Source organism: Phyllostomus discolor, chromosome 9 (genome assembly GCF_004126475.2).
Source record: "Phyllostomus discolor isolate MPI-MPIP mPhyDis1 chromosome 9, mPhyDis1.pri.v3, whole genome shotgun sequence".
In the NCBI taxonomy this organism is placed as follows: Eukaryota; Metazoa; Chordata; class Mammalia; order Chiroptera; family Phyllostomidae; genus Phyllostomus; species Phyllostomus discolor.
The window spans coordinates 87,407,846-87,428,529 of record NC_040911.2 but is presented as its reverse complement, the minus strand read 5'-3'; the positions used below and the strand labels follow the sequence as shown (position 1 = coordinate 87,428,529).

Sequence of the window (20,684 nt, the reverse complement as noted above, 5' to 3'; positions counted from 1 at the left end):
TTCCTTTTTAGCTCCGGACCAAAATTTAACAGTGCCATCCGAGGAAAGATTGGGTTGCCTCATAGCATCAAATTAAGGTTTTTAAACATACTTCTGAATTGTTTAAATTGTTTTTCAAGGAACTAATGTGGTGTACTTGTTTGGGTAACTTCTGATACTTTTTAACTTTGCAGCAGACGACGCTCCCGGAGCAAAAGTCCATTCAGAAAAGACAAGAGCCCTGTGAGGTAGCTGTTGTCACTCTTTTCTTTCTTTAAAGCTTCAGCCATATTAAATTTACTTCCTTTTGTAATACTATTACTATTAATGCATTACTTTCATTTTAACTTCATATAACTAAATTAAGCAGTAATTACTGTTTTAATGTGCAGATGTAATGTTATTTCCCTTTTTTGTATTGACTAAATTAACAAAAAAATTAAAGATTTTTAAAATTGATTTTTAGAGAGGGGGAAAGGAGGGAGATAAACATCAGTGTGTGGGTACCTCTTGCACGCTCTCCTCCCACCCAACACCCCACCAGGGTCCCGGCCCCCAACCAAAGCATGTGCCCTGACTGGGAGTCAAACTGGCAACCCTTTGGTTCCCAGGCAGGCACTTAATCCCCTGAGGTACACCAGCCAGGACTATATTGACTAAATTTTTTTAATGATAGCTATAGAAACCTTGAAATGACTTCACTCACTGATCTTTGGAATTAATACATTTGAGTTACTGAAATGGCCTCCGTGAAAGTAGTTAATCGTAATTTTTATCAGTTCTTTCCTGAGAAAAAGTATTTTATTTACAAAGTCTTAACCAAATTGACTGGTTCTTAAGTAGTATTTCATTTTTTAATGTTTCTATGAATTATTTTCCTTTAATAAACAAGGCTTATCTGTCCAATTTACCATGTTGGTCAACCAACATTTTATTAAACGGTAGCATTGTTCTTTACTGATGTTCTGACTTCCCTTAAGGGCACCTTTTAACTTTGAGTTTATCCTGTTATTTGGTATACTCTAATGATCCCAAGATTAGGTAAAAACTTGAATGATTTTGAAAACTCTCTGTGACAGATACTGAGGTTTTGTTCTTGAATATGTCCGAAAATTCGCTTTCAGTTCTCTTTGTCTAGATCTATCTAGTTCAGCTTTTTACCTGAGTTTTATGATAATGTGTTTAAAATCAGTTGGTGGTTTCTCAATGGAGGATTTACCAGAATTTTATATGGAGTATTTCAGAAGTATTCCTGAGAATATTCAAAATGGGGATAAGAGCATGTTGTGTCATAAAGTATTCACTGAGAATCTTAACCATATAGTGGTGTTTTATAATGGTAATGTTAATAGATACTTTTATGTTCCTTGAAATTTATAAAATTAGATTTCTACTATTGTACTGTAGTACTTTCCTTCCTTATTTGGGCACTTTAGTTCCTTCTGTAAATATAGAAGTATAAGGCTATTTGATACTTGTCTAGATAGTTTCCTGCTTTTTATTTTCTTAATTGTTACTCTGTGTGTATTGTATATCCATCAAGAAACATTTCTTTGGATACTGATTTGCAGAGTCTTAGTAAAATGGTTCTAGACTAATAAACAACAATCTATTTCAATTTGTTAGATAAAATAAATTTTGTAGCATCAAATTGTTTTTATCATTTGGGATTTTACTTTCAACGATAACCTTTTGTGATTATCAAACTTGGTTTCACTTTACGATTTTATGGTTTGTTGTGGGAACTCATCCTACTATCTTAGGACCAGTCTGATTTGTGGCTAGTTGGGGGTATATCCTGTTGTTGTTAGTATACTTTCAGACTTTCAATTGGCTGTTCATTATCCAAGAGAAAACAGCATTTGTAAGTTTGAGAGGTCAGTGGACTTTTTTTGTCATAATGTAGCGATTTTCAGCCTTTTTTATCTTGTGGCACATGATGAAAATTTGTGCCCACCAAAAAATACATTTTTTGCCAATCTGACAATAAATTTTATTCACACCAGGTGGCTATTGTGTTAAATGTCATTTTTTAATTCAACAATCTAAGGGAAAAGAGGTCGGTTTCCCTGACTATAAAGTCAGGTGTTGCATATTTTAAAAATGCTTGCCCTGACTAGTGTGGCTCAGTTGGTTGGACTGTTGTCCTGCAACCAAAAGGTCTTGGATTCGATTCTCAGGACACATAATCCAGGTTATGTGTTCAGTACTCAGTTGGGGCACAAATGGGAAAATCAGTTAGTGTTTCTCTCTCAAAGCAATAAAAAAAAAATGTCTTTTGGTGTGGATTAAAAAATAAAAATTCTTGTGGCACACACTAGTTGAAAAATTGCTGCCCTAATACCATGTTAGAAGAAACATTTAGTAAACTCATTCTGTTGAATGAATTGAGTCTCATTGAATTACTCTATTGACATTTTATATATGGCTTGGGCATAGTGACAGACTAGTTTCAGTAAAGTTTATTCTGTGTACTGAAAGCGTACATTAAAGAGAGGAACTTACAAAATTCTGTATTTCTTAATCCTCTTAGGGAACCTATCGATAATTTAACTCCTGAGGAAAGAGATGCAAGGACTGTTTTCTGCATGCAGTTGGCAGCAAGAATTCGGCCAAGGGATTTGGAAGAGTTTTTCTCAACAGTAGGAAAGGTAATCTTCGCCTGTTTAGGGAAGTCAACTAAGTGGCAATTGCAAACAATTTAATAATTGTTGGTATGGCAGATAAAATAACACATCTGAACACCAAATCTTGTGATTTAGTAGAATTTATTTACAGAATTTATTTTTGGTAATGTTCCTATTTTGCCTTACTTGGAAGTTAATAAGTGTTGGTTGATTAATATAACCATGTTGCCCTTCAAAAGATAGCAGTAGGCCTACAAATTGACAGACTTAAAATTTTTTACGATGGCTATACCTTTTCTGCATCAGTATTCTTCCTCTTTGTTTTTTAAATTACCTATAATGGTTTGCATGGGATAGTTGTACAAACAACCTTTTGTTAACTGTGTTTGTGTGTGTGTGTTTTTTTTTTTTTTCAGGTTCGAGATGTGAGGATGATTTCCGATAGAAATTCAAGACGTTCCAAAGGAATTGCTTATGTGGAATTTGTTGATGTTAGCTCAGTGCCTCTAGCAATAGGATTAACTGGCCAACGGGTTTTAGGAGTGCCAATCATAGTACAGGCATCACAGGTGATTTTTCTTGCTTAAGAATTTCATCATTGATACTAATGGAAACCTGCTTTTCTCAGTGTTGTGCTGTAGTTCTCTGTGCCTTATGTAATCACCACTTACTATGCTACTTTAGGCCATAGGTTCTTAGGACAGTTTTAGCATAGTGTTTTTTTGTAATTACCTATTTCTTGAACAAGATTTCAGACTTTGTCTAGAATTTTATTGATTTGTGATAATCTGTTGGAGATAAAGCATCCAAGAACATGCTTTCCCCTTCCAGTCTTTCAAGTTGAGTGATTTTGATCTTTTTTGGCGGGGAGAGAGTACCTTGGTTAAAGCTGGAGACAGGAAACAAAAAAGGGCTTAGGATTGAAGAAGCAACAAGAGCCAGCCTAGGAGAGACTGCTTTGGCTCTCTAGAAATGTTATAGGAAAGAAATGACCCTCCTTGGGTATGCTTTGGCTTACAGAGTAGTCAGAAAAGGGGGCCTTGGAAACGGGTCCAGGGGGTAGCCTGGAGTGAGGAGCTGCTGCCTTTTGCTTCCCTGGTTTCAAGTTTTGTGGGGTCCCTTAGAGTTCAGGAGATGCATGTCTGTGGGGAAAGAGAAAAACGAAAAGAAAGGCACCCGGAAGAAAAAATGCGCTGATTTTCTACTTCAGAAAAATTTTCTACTTTCAGAAAATTTTATATTTATATAAAGCCAACAAAGACTAGTTTGGCCCTGGCCAAATAGCTCAGTTGGTTAGAGTGTTGTCCCAATACACCAAGGTTGCAAGTTCCATCCCCTGTCAGGGCACATACAAGAATCAACCACTGAATACATAAATAAGTGGAACGACAAGTTGATAATTCTGTCTCTAACTCCTCTTTCCCCTCTCCCTCCCTCCCTCTAAAAATCAGTTTTAAAAAACAGTAATTTGAACAGCTATCAGTTCTAATATTTCTTGAAAAGTGGATGTTTTATAAACTAACTGGAGGACATATTCTAAGGTAAAGCAAATTTTGATATAATTCCTCTTTGCTGATTCTCTACAGAATTGGCATCAACATTTTAGTTCATTTAGATGTGGAAAAATTTAGATGTATCTACTATGTAATACGAAAATACATACTAGGGTTCCATCATCAGTACCTGAATAGTCCACATTGGTTGCTTTTCTTTTTTCTTTTTTCCTTTGGTTTTAAGATTTTATTTATTTTTAGAGAGAGGGGAAAGGAGGGAGAGAAACATCAATATTTGGTTGCCTTTTGCGTGCTCCCTACTGGGTACCCAGCCTGCAACCCAGTCATGTACCCTGACTGGGAATCGAACCTGCGACACTTTGGTTCGCAGCCCACGCTCAATCCACTGAGCTACGCCAGCCAGGGCTTGATTTTCCATTTTAACATGTCTGATAAGAGGGTGCATCAGTACTTAAAACTTCAGCTTTTCTTAAAAGATTTTATTTATTTTGAGAAACAAGGAGATAAACATTCATTGGATGCCTCTCACAAGCCCCCAGCTAGGGACCTGGCCTGCAACCTAGGTGTGTGCCCTGACCTGGAAGGAATCATACCAGTGACCTTACAGTTTGCAGGCCGGCACTCAATCCTTTGAGCTACACCAGCTGGGGCAAAAAAAAAAAAAAAATGGCATTTTAACTGTTTAAGTGTATGACTCAGTGCCATTAAACAGTGACATGTAAAGGGAATAATAGAACATTTGTCCTTTTCGTGTATGACTATAACACTTAGCATTATTTTATCTTGTTTTTTAAATTTACTTTTTTTTTTTTTAGAGTGAGGGGAAAAAAACCATCGATTTGTTGTTCCACTTATGCCTTTGTTGATTGTTCCTTTCTGGTATGAGCCCTGACTAGGAATGAAACCTGTGACCTTGGCCTATCAGGATGATGATCAAATCAATTGAGCTACCCAGCCAAGGCAATTTTTTTTACTAACCTTTGACATCAGTCATTAAGCAAACCTAATCTGTGGGTGGGGTTTACTATTTTACTAATTTGTATTAGTGTTGTGTAATGTGCATTTTGACTTATCTAATTTGTAGGCAGAAAAAAACAGAGCTGCAGCAATGGCAAACAATCTACAAAAAGGAAGTGCTGGACCTATGAGGCTTTATGTGGGCTCATTACACTTTAACATAACTGAAGATATGCTTCGGGGGATCTTTGAGCCTTTTGGAAGGGTAAGTCCTGATTTCTTGAACGCATCAGTTTCTTTAGTGAGCTCTTGGTCCGAGCATAACTGTATGATAATTCTTAGATATCTGTTTTGTTGTCATGACTCTATAAAATTACCATTAAGATGAGGGAAGGTGATTCTGTAAGGTTTCTATGACAGCTTCAATTAAAAAAAGAGTCCCTGAAAGTACATATAATTTGAAGTTAAAGATTCATAATATCTTCTTCTTAAGCTACCGTGAAATGCATAGTATTAGAATCAATTACTTTTTAAAAATCAACATGAATAATAAAAATGCATATGGAGCAAGAGATTTTTTTTTTGATGATTTCTTACTGAAAATTTAAGAGTATATAAAGAAGTTTCTCTACTAAATTAAAGAATAATTGGACTTTTTATGTCCAGTTGGTTCTCATATTAGAGTAGACATTTTATCTATATTTATTTAGAAAGGAAAGAGGAGGAGAGAAACGTACATGTGCAAGAGAAGCATTGATCAGCTGCCTCCTGCATAACCTCAAGCAGGGATTTGGCCTGCAGTGCAGGCATGTGCTGGCCACCTTTTGGTTTGTAAGATGATGTTCGTTCATTCCACCAAGTCACACCAATCACTGCTTAGACTGGACATTTTTAGAATAAAAGTTAATAGTAGGCTGTGCTCTGGTTTAAAAGATCCATTTTTGTGGCCATGAATAAAAATGGTGGTTCCTGCTGAATCTTAACCCACTACTAATGTTCATTGTTCTTGGATATATTTTTATTGCTTTTCCTAGCCCACTGAAGCCTTTTGTTAAACTCTTTTAAGTCAACAATGGTAAAAGTTAGGGTCTTGAGATTGTGCTTTATTTATTGGAAACTCACACATAATCTGTGTAAATCATAATTGTATGGGTAGACCAGATTATTACAAAATGAGTATATTCTGGCAACCACCAGAACATGAAGATACATGCTGTGGGTGTCGTATCTTGATTTTTCATGCTTTCTGTGTATGGATAGAGAATTATTTTTGGTGTTATTAGCATAACGGAATACAAACTAAGTGGTGGTTTCATTTCTGACTTTTGATTATATTTTATAAAGGACTTCAGGTTTTTGTCATTTTCAAAGAAACCTAAGATTTTATTTTTAGACAGGAGGGGAGGGTGAAAGACAGGGAGAGAAACAATGTGTGGTTGCCTCTCACATGCCCCCTACTGGGTACCTGGCCCATAACCCAGGTATGTGCCCTGACTGGGAATCAGGCTGGCACTCAGTCCACCGAGCCATGCCAGCCAGGGCAAGTTTTTGTCATTTGTTTTTGAGGCAGAAGACTAAGGTGTATGTGTGGGGGGGGCAGTTGACTCCTCAATGTATGACCTCTTGTTTAGGAAATTTCTAGGCCTTCAGAAGATTGGGGGGCGGTGATACACGGGTTGCGGTATACTTCCAATTATTTTTTAGGGGAGAGAGGGAAATAATGTCCGTCGTGTTTCAAGGAAAAAAGTTTGTTCCCTCACTATTTATGTAATAATTACGTTTTTATTTTTAGATTGAAAGTATCCAGCTTATGATGGACAGTGAAACAGGTCGATCCAAAGGATATGGATTTATTACGGTAAACCGTTAACATTATGACTTCAATGATTTTGATTTAAGAAGCATAGTAAAATTTCATTAGTTTTTGACTGTGGGGAAGGAGGCACGGTTAATATTTTTAAGTGTTTTAGATAAGTTTGCCATTTAATAGCCATTTCTTTTTAGCAGATGTGAACATTTATTTAGCCAGTTTAATATTATCCTGTATATGGTCAATTTATTTAGCCAACTCTTTATGTAAATTTTGTTTTGAGATTTTATTTATTTTTAGAGAGAAGGGAAGGGAGACAGAAATAGAGGGAGAGAAACATCAATGTGTTGGTTGCCTTTCACACATCCCCAACTGGGGCCATCAACCTAGGCACGTGCCCTGACTGGGAGTCGAACCTACAACCCTTTGGTTTGCAGGCCGATACTTAGTCCACCTGAGGCACACGAGCCAGGCAACTCTGCATATGATTGAAGTCTCTGATTTCCCTTATATGACTACTTTAATTTTTTACTTATCTTTGACACAGTATTGTCTGGTGAATGAAGGTCTCTTGAAATTTCATTTTACTTAAAATCCTTTTTATGTATATGCACCATCCCACAATAATGAGATACCTTATATTTCTGGCTGGCTATTGCTACTCAGTCTCTGATTATGATAGGAGGTGACAGTTGGACTAATTAATGGTAAGTGGAGGTGCTTTTTTAATCTCTTACAGTTCATGATGTAATCCAGTTAACATGGTAGGAATTTTTTTCAAATATATGATCTTGTCACCTTGGAAAGATGATGGAAACATTTTTACATTAAAATACAAATGGGAACCAGTTTTAATCAACAAATTAAATTGTTATATGTCCAAATGAAAATAAAATTTAGTCATAGTACAGAGTCTATTTCATTGGTTACAGGGATTTTATTTAATATGTGCTGGGGAAAGGAGAAAACTTAATGAAACTGCCAACTCACCAACATTTTATTTTGTTCGTAATAACATTAGTGTGGTTACCGGTATTTTTTTTCCCCCAATAGAAAGTGATGTGGAGTTTTTTGAAAGGATTTTAAATGTAACTTCTATTAACTATTTACTGTGATTCAGTGATCTGTATACAAATCTAGATTACATAAATTTACATGGTGCTGTGTGTGTAAACTTCCATCTCCATAACAAAAAAATTATTTTAAATGATAAATGTGATAAAGGTTAAACTATGGAATTTATGGGAATAGGTTCCTTTCTCCCATTTAATTTAAACTAGAAGGAGTGGATTAGAGTTTTGCTTTGTTAGCATCCTGGAATTAAGAACTGTCATGATTTCATTATCAAGAAATTATGATCCAGAATTTTGTATTAAAAAGAACATCTGAATGAACTTTAATTTTTTTGAGTAGTTCACTTTTATGAGGGTAAAAACACCATTTCAGCTTGTCCCAGCACATTAAGAAGGGATTTTTTTAAAAGATTTTATGTATGGCCCTAGCTGGTGTGGTTTAGTGGACTAAGTGCTGGCCTGCAAACTGAAAGGTCATTGGTTCTATTCCCAGTCAGGGAACATGCATGGGTTGTGGGCCAGGTCCCCAGTTGGAGGCATGGGAGAGGTAACCGATTGATGTATCTCTTCATCTCTTTCTCCATCCATGCCCCTCTCTTTAAAAATAAGTAAGTAAAGTCTTTTTTAAAAAAACCTTTTTGTATGCATGTATTTAAGATTTTATTTTTAGAGGTGGACAGGGAGGAAGAAAGGGAGAAAAACAAAGATGTACAAGAGAAAGATCGACTGGTTGCCATTCTTAATCCTCCAGTCAGGGACCTGGCTAGCAACCCAGGCATGTACCCTGGTCAGGAAGCAAACCTGTGACCTTTGGGTCTATGAAATGATACCCAACTGATTGAGCCATACCAGTCAGGACAAGAAGGGCTTTGAGTTAAAAATTTTCACATTTTGTTACCATGATTCTTTCTTTCCTAAAATAGTTGTCATTGCTTGGTTATCATTTTTTTATTATTTTGAATTCTATTTTTTTCCAAACTATAAGAAAGTTTATTTAGAAATTCACCTAGGTAGAAGCAAGTTGTAGCAGAAATGTGTTCAGGAAACAAGTTGCAGAGGTGAAAGAAGGGGCCCTTGAAGCATAGGAGAAAAGCATAAAGGTAATAAGCCTCGGACAGGAGGCACAGGCATGCTTCCTAGAGGAGAGTGCCTTGTCATTTTAAATCTTCAGGTCAATAATATGGTTTGATCATGTTGGTTATATATAATAGCTTCAAGTTTCTACTTTATCTTTTTAGATTTTATTTATTATTTACTTTTAGAGGGGAAGAGAGGGAAAGAAACATCAGTGGTTGTCTCTACACCCCTAACTGGGGATCTGGCCCACAGCTCAGACATGTACCCTGACTGAGAATTGAACCAGCAGCCCTTTGGTTCACAAGCCGGCACTCAGTCCACTGAGGCACACCACCCCGAGCTGTACTTTATCATTTACCCAGTTACTGTTGAAAAAACTGGACTTAATTTGTAAGCTTTTTTTTTTTTTTCCTTTTTTTTTTTTGCCTTGGTTATATATGTAAGCTGATGTACTGGACTTTTTTACCTTTCTCAATTACAGTTTTCTGATTCAGAATGTGCCAAGAAGGCGTTGGAACAACTTAATGGATTTGAGCTAGCTGGAAGACCAATGAAAGTTGGTCATGTTACTGAACGTACTGATGCTTCCAGCGCTAGCTCATTTTTGGACAGTGACGAACTGGAAAGGACTGGAATTGACTTGGGAACAACTGGTCGTCTCCAATTAATGGCAAGACTTGCAGAGGGTAAGTGTTTCTTAGTGTTGTGAATGATTTACTATGAGTATGATAATGAGAAAAGGGACCATGCACACTACTAAATGGAAAGTGATTTATTTTGCGATTGATGTTATCCTTGGGCAGCACGTGCATGTAATTTCATAGACAAACCTCTTGCATTAATGTTCTAATGGTATCTACTCTATGGTAGTGCATTTTTTAGTACCATAGCAAATGTTACATGATTCCTTTTGCTTTGTATAAAAATGTTATCCTCATTTTAAAATTTATTTTAAAGTTTATTCAAAATAAACTTAGTTGTAGCTCCTATACTATATGCTGCTTGTAACTTTTTCTAGACAGGTACCTAGTAGTAAGCACTCAAAACACTGGATTTTTCTGGTGTTAACATATGAAGGACTTGAAGGGCTATTCTTTTACAGGTACAGGTTTGCAGATCCCACCAGCAGCACAGCAAGCTCTGCAAATGAGTGGCTCTTTGGCATTTGGTGCTGTGGCAGGTAGGAATTGAATCTTTTCTAATTTGAAATCATTGTTTTTTTCACCTAATTCGAAAATTTGCCAAATTTTTGCATTCAAAAGGACTTACTGAGAATTCAATTCATCAAGTACTTAGAGTCTATAAATTTCAAATGATCACATAAGAAAGTGGAGACATAGGACAGAATTATCCACTAATCATAATAAGCTGTCAGGGTATTGCTACTAAACCCTGCACACCAGTTTCAGTTGAAATTGTTGTAAGCCATACCTTTTAAAGTATATTTATTAAAGACCATAGGTTTATATTGCAATATTAAAGTTCAGAAAACTACCAAAGGCCTTTCAATCAAGCTTTATTTAAAGTGGTTGCAATATCAAAAATGCCCAAGAAAGTGCTTTTCTAAATAGTATATATTTTGAGCTCTTGAGTGGAGCTAATCAGGAAGATAATCAGGAAGGGAGGAGATCATCGGCACTTTGTTACAATTATGTAACAAGGGGTTTGGTTTATGAAACACTGCTTAATTTAATTTTGAAATATTGAAGTCTTTTTAAAAGTACATAAAATAACCATTTATATTGTAAACCTGTATGACAGGAAGTACTTAACCCAAGAAAGTGGCAATTTCTATTATATATTGGTCCTTCGATTTTATCTACAAAGTAAGGCTGACAATATGTAAAAATATGAAACATCTACACCAGACATTAGTATAATGTTGAATTTCAACTGTAATTGAAAAATTTGAAAAAGAAATAAGAAATAGGATGGTACTGAATCTATACAAAAAGGTTCATGTGATTACTTCATGATTTTCTTTTAAATTGAAATGGAGAGGATCATTTCTACTTTTATATTGTTCTTCGTTATTTGGAGGGGGCTTTTCACTGTTTTGTTTTTGTTTTTTTAATGGCTATCCAAACGTTTATAAGAGTACTTGCAGAAAAAACCTGCTTTTAGGTTTTCTGTGCTCTCTGTCAAATTGATGATTTATTTTACAATCTAATAGGTAGTTATTCTCTGAAATTTCTGACAAAACCATGCCACATGTTTGAGAAGAAAAATCACAACCATTACTATATTGATTTTATTTTTACTTTCAAAATAAATGTTAGGTGTTTGGTTTCTTTACAGTGAACAAGTAGTCATAGACATCATTTGCTATAATTGAAGATGCTAAAGGAAACCCATCACTTCAGTAATAATCCCTTATCTATGGTTTGAAAATTATTTAATCTGAAAACTTTCTTTATTCCCATTGTTCAGGTCATTCTTTCAATAATTCAGAAAATATGCTTGATTATTTACCATATTCTAGGTAATTCACTAAAGGCTAGTGAACAAGATTGGTCCCCTGCCTTCAGGGATTTAATGCAGTGACATATGATTGATTTCTAAACAATCTCCGGTTGTATCCTGGATGGTGTGTGTCAAATGTTAGTTTGGTCTTTTTCCTCATAAACAATATCTTCATCTTGTTGAAGATTTTTTTTTATGTTAGACTCTGTTATTAAATACCCTTTGTTAATTCTTCTGTCATGCATTATATATGATTATACCTCCATTGCCACACTCCTATGAAGCTTATATTAAGGCTGGCTGATTATGATCAACAATAAAATTCTAAATGTCCATGTGAGTTGCTGGAAATAGCCATTGAGTTACTTATATATTTGTTATGTTCCTCCTTTTAAGTGTTTGTTGATATGATTTAAAATTTGATTCTGTTTTTCTTACACTTGATAAATTGTATTGCTACTTAGTCAACTCAATTTATAGGTAAATAATACATCTGGTTTTCCTCCAGATAGTCACTAAAACTTACACATTCCTTGTTGAAATTAAATAAATTGCTGAGTGCTTAGAGACCTTTTAACCTGTGAACCCTTTAAAACTGTTTGAAACCAAGGGTGGGTCATCATTATACCTGCATACTTTTTTTTTTTAATTGATTTTAGAGAGAGGAAGGAGGAGAGATAGAGCCATCGATTTGCTGTTCCACTTATTTAATGTATTTCATTGGTTGATTCTCGTATGTGCCCTGACCAGGGATCAGACCCCCAGGTATATTGGGACAATGCCTTAATCCAACTTGAGTTACTTGGCCAGGGCTATATCCATATATATGCTTTTCTTCTGGAAGTTTTAACAGATCCTTTCTAATACAGGATCCTTTACCTTCGTGAAACCCGCGCTTTATTTTCCAACTTGTCACAAATAACCTGAGAAATCACTGGAAAATTTTTTCTGAAAATAAAACATTTTAAGTGTTCACATCTTATTTGTTTCTGGGTCAGAATTCTTGGTCAGACTTTAAAAACACTTCAAAACAAATTTTTGGCATCCTACAAATTATTCTTGGTGACATTGGTATCTCTCTGGCCATAATCTTGGGATCAGAAGGGCATATAAAAAGTCACCTTTATTTTTGCAGTTTTGATAGGAATTTATATACTTGAAATAGCATGGATTTCTGATATCTATACATTTTTTCCCATTTTAGGAAAAAAAAAGACAAATTGTGTTATAATTTAAAGTTTATTGACAATGTTCCTATGATCATATCTTCAAGTTCCTTCAGTATACACCAGTTATATTTCTTCAACTCCTTGAGATGCCAATTTTGAGCACCTAGGACCCAGGTATATTTATTTCCCAATATAACTTGGGCTGCAGATTCCTTTTCAGTTTTGCCCATGTTTTGTGATTATTTTCATGTACTCAACAAGAAATCCAATGGTAATAAAGTATTGCAATTGAATTACCTTAACAAAAATTGGGTACTGAATATAAACAATTTTTGTATTGTGTATTTCAAAAACTTTTTAAAGATCTTATTTATTTCTTTATTTATTTTTAGAGAGAGGAAGGAAGGAGAGGGAGATAAAGATAAGTATGTGGCCACTTTTGGCACATCCCCTACTGGGGACCTGGCCTGCAATCCAGGTTTGCACGATAGACTGAAAATGGAACCGGCAACTCCTTGGTTCACAGAAATCCACTAAACCACACCAGCCAAGGCTATTTCAGTAACTTTCAAGCTTCAAGATAGCTTTTCAACACTGGCCATTTTCTTTACTATTCAGACTTGCTTCTGTGTTCACATCCTATCAGTTTTCTGTTAACCTGCCTTTTCATGTAGAAGTGTGTTAATGATTGATTATATGGGGAAATACATTGGTAAAAATCCCCATTTTCTTTATTTTTAATACTAACTAGATGCTTAAAATTTCTTGTGTTTCTTAGATTATGGTAAACCCGATTAGATTTAATTTTTGCGTCATTAAATTTCTAGACTAGGTCATGAAACCAGATCCAAATAAAATTCACCTTCAGAGTTAGACTACTTAAGCTTTAAAAAGCACTTTTAAAAAGTAATAGATACAGTTAGAATGGTATTTCCCACTGATGATATTCTTACTACTGAATTGGTAGATCAGTGAAAGTATTTATAGTTCGATGTATACTATTGCAGGGATTACTATTTTTTTAAAAATAACGTTTTGAAAGTTTAAAATGCTTATTTTCACTAACAGGACAATCAATAGTTTAATATCCCAAGTACTTGGAATTGAATTCTCAAGACCAGGGTTTTCATGTATTTTCTGACCGGTGTGCTTCCCTTTCCCCATTTCCCATTATTCCCGTGTGCAGAGTAGTGTAGTGGAATGCATTTGAGATGTGGAAGATTACTTGCTAGGAATAGGAATAGAGAGGCATAAGTAAGTTTTGTAGGATAGGAGGAAACAAGGAGGCCCCAAAGCCTTGCCAATGAGGAATGGGGAAGGAGGTTTGGCTGCCAGGTTTTCTGTAAGTTCATTTTAATAAACCCTGCTACAATAGTCCTCTTTTATTAATGCTTTCCTGACATTTACCCTGTTAGTTGAGGCTCTTCATTGTTCCTGCACTGAGCTGTAGAATTCTCTTTTGTTATAGATTTGCAAACAAGACTTTCTCAACAGACTGAAGGTGAGTTGAGCTTTTTATTTGTCTTTTAAGTAAATGTGAATGTGTAGCAAGACATAGCTGTTTGTATATATTATATTGTATTTATTACCATACTCTGTATTTTAGACCCAATTTTGTCATAATGACATGGTTGTATATAGACACAGTAAGCTTTACTGCTAATGTTATGTATGTTTCAGAAGACCTAATCAAATTACTACAATTGCATGGATGAAAAATGAAAATGTTCTTTTGGGGGCTTTAGCTTGCTTAGCATTATTTTCACTCTTTTGTGCTTATTTTTGTGTAGAAATTGTTAGTAACTTTACATAGAAGTCAGGAAAAACTGGCTCTAACTCCAGTGATTGTATATGCAGTACTAAGCAATGAAAAAATGACCCAGAACAAAATTACATGCAGATTTTCGGAGATTGTTATGATTTATAAAGTAGGCTATTTTTCATTGTTAATTACCACGTAAATATCTGCTGTTTGATAGAGCGCTTTGCTATTGAGCAAAATAAAGTATACTTTCATAGGGTATATTTAGTTATTTAGGGAAATGATTCTCAATGAGAAAGGTCTACCATGTTCCTTGATAGTCAGAAATTAAGTGTATAACCAGCAAATGGGAGAGTTTTACTCAATCCTTTTTTTTCTAACAGATTTTAAAAGTTGAAATAGTGTGTTTTCCTATTAGTATTTCTATGCTGAATTTATTGTGTTCTGCATTCATGTAGGTTGAGCTGTAATACTTCTATCATACTTTATTCTAAATATTTTTTAGTATTTGTAATACAGCTAGTTTGGGAAAGTGGAAAAATTAAATCCTCAGTTAATCTCGTAAATGACCTTCTGGTTTTTTCCCAAGCATATTACCATTTGTTTGTGATAAGGTACACAGCGGGCTTTATTTCTTGTAATAAGCACGGTTGCATCCTTAACTTGACCTAATAGAATGTGACTTCTGTTGCATTTGTATTCTAATGTAAAACTTTATTTTTTAAATTGCTTATTTTTAAGTAAAAAAATAAGCAAAAATTGTGTAATTTTATCAAAAACATTTTTTAAAATGTATTTCATGCACAGGTATAATTTTTATTCAGCGGACTATTTCTGATACTTCCTCTGGTGGACGTTTAATTATTATAATTTCTAATGCACTATTTTATCCTTAGCTTTGTTTGTTATGTATTGGAATGAAATTTGGTCAAATGTTATGATTACGGTGAGTTGTATAACAGCTACTGGTAATGTTTTATCAATCACATGAAAGCAGGGGTGCAGCTATATTGGTGAATGCTCTTAACTTCAAAGTTAAACCAATATAGATTTTAAATGTTGAGCCTAAATATTAGTGTCCAGTAGTTTCTTTAAAGTTTTTAATATAGTGAGTATTACTATATTATTTTTAGTGTTTCTTGTGCTAAAACAGACATAATTTCTAAAATACGGATTTGATTTTCTAGTAAGATTTATAATATTAGGGTATTAAATCTTAAATGCTTGAGTGGTTTTGTGTCTTTTTAAAACAATGTTTTTATATTTACATATTTTTAAATTTATTCCCACTTTGTTTTTAAATTTGTTATTGTTGACCCTATTATAAATGTCCCCCATTTCCCATTTACATCTTTTTTTAAATATAACTATATTCATGGGTAGAAATCTAAGAATTAAAGTGTATAGATCTTTGTGGCACTTTACTCTAATGGGTTGATTTTTAGAGAGAGAAAGAAAACTTTTGCCCTAACTTAGTGTGACTCAGTGCGCTGGGCAAACAAAAGGTTTCTGTCTCTAGTTAGATTCCTGGTCAGGGCTCATCCATGGGTTGTGGGGCCAGGTCCCCAGTTGGTGATGTGCATGAGGCAACTAATTGATGTTTCTCTAGCACATGATTCTCTCCCTATTTGTCTGCCACTCCCCTTATCTCTAAAAATAAATAAAATCATCTTTAACAAAAAGAAAGAAAACATTGATTTATTGTTTCACTTATTTATGCATTGATTGGTTGCTTCTTGTATGTGCCCCTGACTGGAGGTTGAATCAGCACCCTTAGCTTACCAAGACAACACTCTAACCAACTGAACTACCTGGCCATGGCCTTACTGGCATTTTCAGACTGCATTTTTATTATTCCCTGCTTCTCAGGGTATAAACTCTAGTAGTCCTACAAAATCAGTGTTCAGTTTTATTCTTCGCCTTTCTGGATTGATTTGTACTGATACTTGTATAATTGAATTTTTATTTTCTTAAGATCAGCCACTTCAGTGTTGCCTCAGTTTTCCAGCAACTAAAATGGGGGACTCATATACTTTGAGATCATTATTAAATAAATTAGTGAAGTGGCTGTCTTGACAGTATCCTAGTTTTATACTCAGGGTTTGGTGGGGTTTTTTGGTTTAATTTGATTCTGATACATTTTCTATGAAACTAATTTCCCTTTTTTTGTTTTTTTATAGCTTCAGCTTTAGCTGCGGCTGCCTCTGTTCAACCTCTTGCAACACAGTGTTTTCAACTCTCTAACATGTTTAACCCTCAAACGTAAGTAAAATACTTTGGTCAGGTTCAAAAGGGTATGCTGTAAAACCTTTAATATTTAACTTTTCTGAATTAACACTTAAAATGTTTTGGGGTATTTTATAGTTCAAATAATGTAACAGTTTTGATTCTTGTCGCACAATTTTTATGCATATTGCTGACTGTTCTGTTTTTAAAAAATTTTAAAAGATTTTATCCTGGGGGAGAGTAGGGAAAGAAACATAGATGTGTGTGAGATCCATTGATCAGTTGCCTCTTGCACACCCTCACACTGGGTGCCTTGCCCGCTACCCAGGCATGTGCCCTGACTGGGAATCAACCAGTGACCTTTTTAGTTTGCAGGCCAGTGCTCAATCCACTGAGCCACACCAGCCAGGGCCATTGCTGATTAATTTCTTTGGATATGTTTGTAAGATTGGAATTCAGTTGAAAGCTATGTAAATGTTACATTTTCCATTGATATATCTCAGTAGTTTTCTGTAAAGTGTGGGGGTTTTTTGTTGTTGTTTTTTTTTTGTTGTTTGTTAAGATATTTATTTATTTATTTATTTATTTATTTATTTATTTATTTAGAGAGGGAAAGGAGTGCAGGGGGAGACAGAGACAGAGTCATCAATGTGCGGTTGTTGCCGGGGGTCATGGCCTGCAACCCAGGCATGTACCCTGATTGGGAATCGAACCTGCCACACTTTGGTTCACAGCCTGCGCTCAATCCACTGAGCTATGCCAGCCAGGGCATTTTCTGTAAACTTTGTATCAGCATTTATTTTGATCACCAGTTTACTCTTTTGTTTCTGGGCTTTGAAATTTTAAACTTGTTTCAGTCTAATAGCAGACAAGTATCTTCCAATTTTCTTGTTTTTATTAGTGCCATCTGTCAATTTAGGAAATTTTTCTACTTCCTACCCAGTGATTAGAATGCGTTTTATTAATCAGTGCACATCTTGTTTTTCTAAGTCATGTTAGTAATCTAATAAAAATGTAAGGGTTCCCTCACCCCCTCCCCTCAGTGAATTATATTGTCAACTGTTATATTTCAAGAAACATACTTCATACAATAACTAGAGTTACAACATGCTGTTTGCATTTATATTCGTTCATAGTTTACCATAGAAAAAGCCTTGGAAGCTATTAGGTTTGTCTGTGATATGGAGATAAACTGTAGTTGTAAGTATCATTGGAAAAATGTCAAACTAAATGATGGTGTTAAAAATGTGTAAGCTTGGTTAGAAACAATGTTTATTTTGATTTTTATAAAAGATATTGTTGTTACAGAGAGGAGAAGGGAGGGATAAAGGGAGAGAAGTGTCAGATGGTTGCTTCTTACAGGCTCCCTGACTCGGACTGAACCCCCAACCCAGGCACATGTGCCCTGACTCCGAATTGAACTGGCAACCTTTTGCTTTGCAGAGTGGTGCTCATCCAGCCAAGCCACAGCAGTCTGGGCACTACTAACATCAAGTTTTTATACAAATGAAAATATATGTAACTTTATGAGTTTGAACAGTGTCTAAAAAAAGCTGAATACTTTTTTACAGGGAAGAAGAAGTTGGATGGGATACAGAGATTAAAGATGATGTGATTGAAGAATGTAATAAACATGGAGGAGTTATTCATATTTATGTTGACAAAAATTCAGCTCAGGTATTTTGATCTTTTTTAATAAGTTAAAATATGTTGTTGCTCTTTTGCCTTTAGCTTCACAGATACTTGGATCATATTATCATTGTTTTTCCATAGAGTTTTTTTCTTAAAGGAAACTTCAACATACTGACTAAATATACACCCTCCAAGATAAAGACACTTTAAAAATAATAGAGAATTAGACAACTAGTGTTGCTGCTTAGTGTTGAGATCTTGCCATGAAATCCTGGCATCTTCCTTCTTTGGCAGCTTTCAAATCATAAAAAAAAAGTACAGAAGCAGATTTGTGGGAGAACAAACATTTTTCAATGAAGTTCTAGGTGTACTATGTATTAGCTATACAATTACTATAGAGCACTGAGTTTTCTACAGGGAATGTGCATAAACTTATTAAAATTCATGCTGTTTATGGCAGTGCCCTTAACCTTTTTTGTGTATGTATATTTTAGGGCAATGTGTATGTGAAGTGCCCATCAATTGCTGCAGCCATTGCTGCTGTCAATGCATTGCATGGCAGGTGGTTTGCTGGTGAGTTTGATTTTTTTCTTCTAAGTCACTATAATTAAGGCTTTAATTAATCAAAGTGAAGATGTTAAACTACCTATATCTGTTTTTTTTCCCCAACAGGTAAAATGATAACAGCAGCATATGTACCTCTTCCAACTTATCACAACCTATTTCCTGATTCCATGACAGCAACACAACTACTGGTTCCAAGTAGACGATGAAGGAAGATATAGTCCCTTATGTACATAGCTCTTTTTCTTTCTTGAGAGTTCATCTTGAGTTATCTTTTATTTAGATAAAAATAAAGAGGCGAGGGTCTACTGTCATTTGTATACAATTCCTGTTACCTTGAAAAAATAAAAATGTTAACAGGAATTCAGTGTGCTCATTCTCCCTAACTAGCAAATCCCACTGTATACAAAGCTGTTGTTCTCTTGTTCTGCCTTTTAAATGTACATGTAGAAAATTACATTAAAGATCTATAGGAATAGCTCTAGGGGAACAAATGTGCTTAATGTAAAAAGGCAGACAGGGATATGATGTTTTTAATGTTTCATTTCAGAAGCCTAACTTTTTACACAGCAGTTACATTTCACATTTTTGCTAATGTTACTTTTAGCTAATGGTTTAGCAGAGGTTTCTGAAATACCTATTTAGTGTATGGAAACTCAAGACAGCTTAAGGGCTGTTTGATTAACATCTCACATTCTGATCAATTGGCAAGAAAAGGTTTCAAAATTCCATTTTTGAATGGTATCTTTTCAATTAATGTATCTGTAAAAGTTTCTTTGTAAATATGTGTTCCGTTGTGTCTAAGGTTCCAAACAAAATGATCCCTGCATTTCCTCAAGATGTTTAGTGACAGTCTGGTAAGGCAAAGCAGTCTGAGCAAGAAATAGGAAATGCAGAAATAGGTTTTGTCTGGTTGCATATAATCTTTGCTCTTTTTAAGCTCTGTGAGCTCTGAAATATATTTTTGGGTTACTTCAGTGTGTTTGACAAGACAGCTTGATATTTCTATCAAACAAATGACTTTCATATTGCAACAATCTTTGTAAGAACCACTCAAATAAAATTCTCTTTAAAAGGCCACAAGAAATCTTTATTTTTGAAATGTTTTAAAGTCATAGAAACATGAAAATAGTTGTTTTTGACTTTCTGTAGTTATTTGGTATTTGCCTCTTCGGGAAAATTCTTAGAGTCTGGATCAAGTCGTACCCTCACATGTCTCTGTACATTCCTGTTTGTTACTCTATCTTGGCACTTTGCTTATTTATTTAGGGTGATGTATCAAAACAGGGATTTACAAAAAAAGGAAACCAAACAAAGTCATTATGTGTCTTAATGGCCTTAAGTGTTCTGTGGTTTTGGGGGGCATCTTTGAAAATATGCTTTATTATTTAAAAGTAAAGACAACAAAAAATGGTATAAGTTCAAAGTGATTTCCCAAATTGATTTGATTGCATTTGTTACTTTATTATGATATAATAATACCATAATAGCTTCATAACCATAATACCATACCAAGCTTCAACTTGGGTAGTGATCTTTCACCATTTACTCTTGGACTCTGCATTAAGCTTTGTCTAAGTCGAACCTTGGAGTGAGCATTGTTGCTCATGACGACGATCTCATTTCTTTTTCTGTGGAATTGATCTATCATTGAGGCACAAGTTTTATACACTTACTCAGATATCAAGATACTTAATCCGTTTGAATATGGAGGCATCACAGTTTTCTATCAATTCTTGCTGGATAATCTAAAATTGCTTGGCTTTAATTGATTCAGTTATTTAACCTGAAGTTCACGATTAAACTTAACTATTTTTGAACACTGGACAGC

The 20,684-nt window shown here is 34.8% G+C and overlaps 1 protein-coding gene and 1 long non-coding RNA gene across 9 annotated transcripts in view; both read left to right on the top strand.

Moving 5' to 3' along the window:
• RBM39 (RNA binding motif protein 39) overlaps window positions 1-19,933 on the top strand; it is a 29,947-nt gene extending 10,014 nt beyond the window's left edge. For 4 of the 8 annotated variants that reach the window (XM_028523998.1, XM_028524002.2, XM_028524006.2 and 1 more), the window contains 13 exons: window positions 12-77; window positions 174-227; window positions 2,513-2,630; window positions 3,023-3,175; window positions 5,205-5,342; window positions 6,870-6,935; window positions 9,519-9,723; window positions 10,140-10,217; window positions 14,120-14,170; window positions 16,612-16,693; window positions 18,229-18,334; window positions 18,784-18,862; window positions 18,962-19,933. In XM_028523998.1, coding sequence (XP_028379799.1) covers window positions 12-77; window positions 174-227; window positions 2,513-2,630; window positions 3,023-3,175; window positions 5,205-5,342; window positions 6,870-6,935; window positions 9,519-9,723; window positions 10,140-10,217; window positions 14,120-14,170; window positions 16,612-16,693; window positions 18,229-18,334; window positions 18,784-18,862; window positions 18,962-19,062 — 1,297 coding nt within the window. In that variant the 3' untranslated portion in view covers window positions 19,063-19,933. Of the gene's footprint in view, window positions 1-11; window positions 78-173; window positions 228-2,512; window positions 2,631-3,022; window positions 3,176-5,204; window positions 5,343-6,869; window positions 6,936-9,518; window positions 9,724-10,139; window positions 10,218-14,119; window positions 14,171-16,611; window positions 16,699-18,228; window positions 18,335-18,783; window positions 18,863-18,961 lie in introns of those variants that run through there. The other 4 variants (XM_028523999.2, XM_028524001.1, XM_028524000.1 and 1 more) reach the window with 4 other exon arrangements.
• On the top strand, window positions 14,177-15,890 carry LOC118496826. The gene is made up of 2 exons (XR_004899384.1): window positions 14,177-14,516; window positions 14,553-15,890. It is a non-coding gene; the product is annotated as an uncharacterized LOC118496826 (long non-coding RNA).
• Window positions 19,934-20,684: the final 751 nt, after the last annotated feature.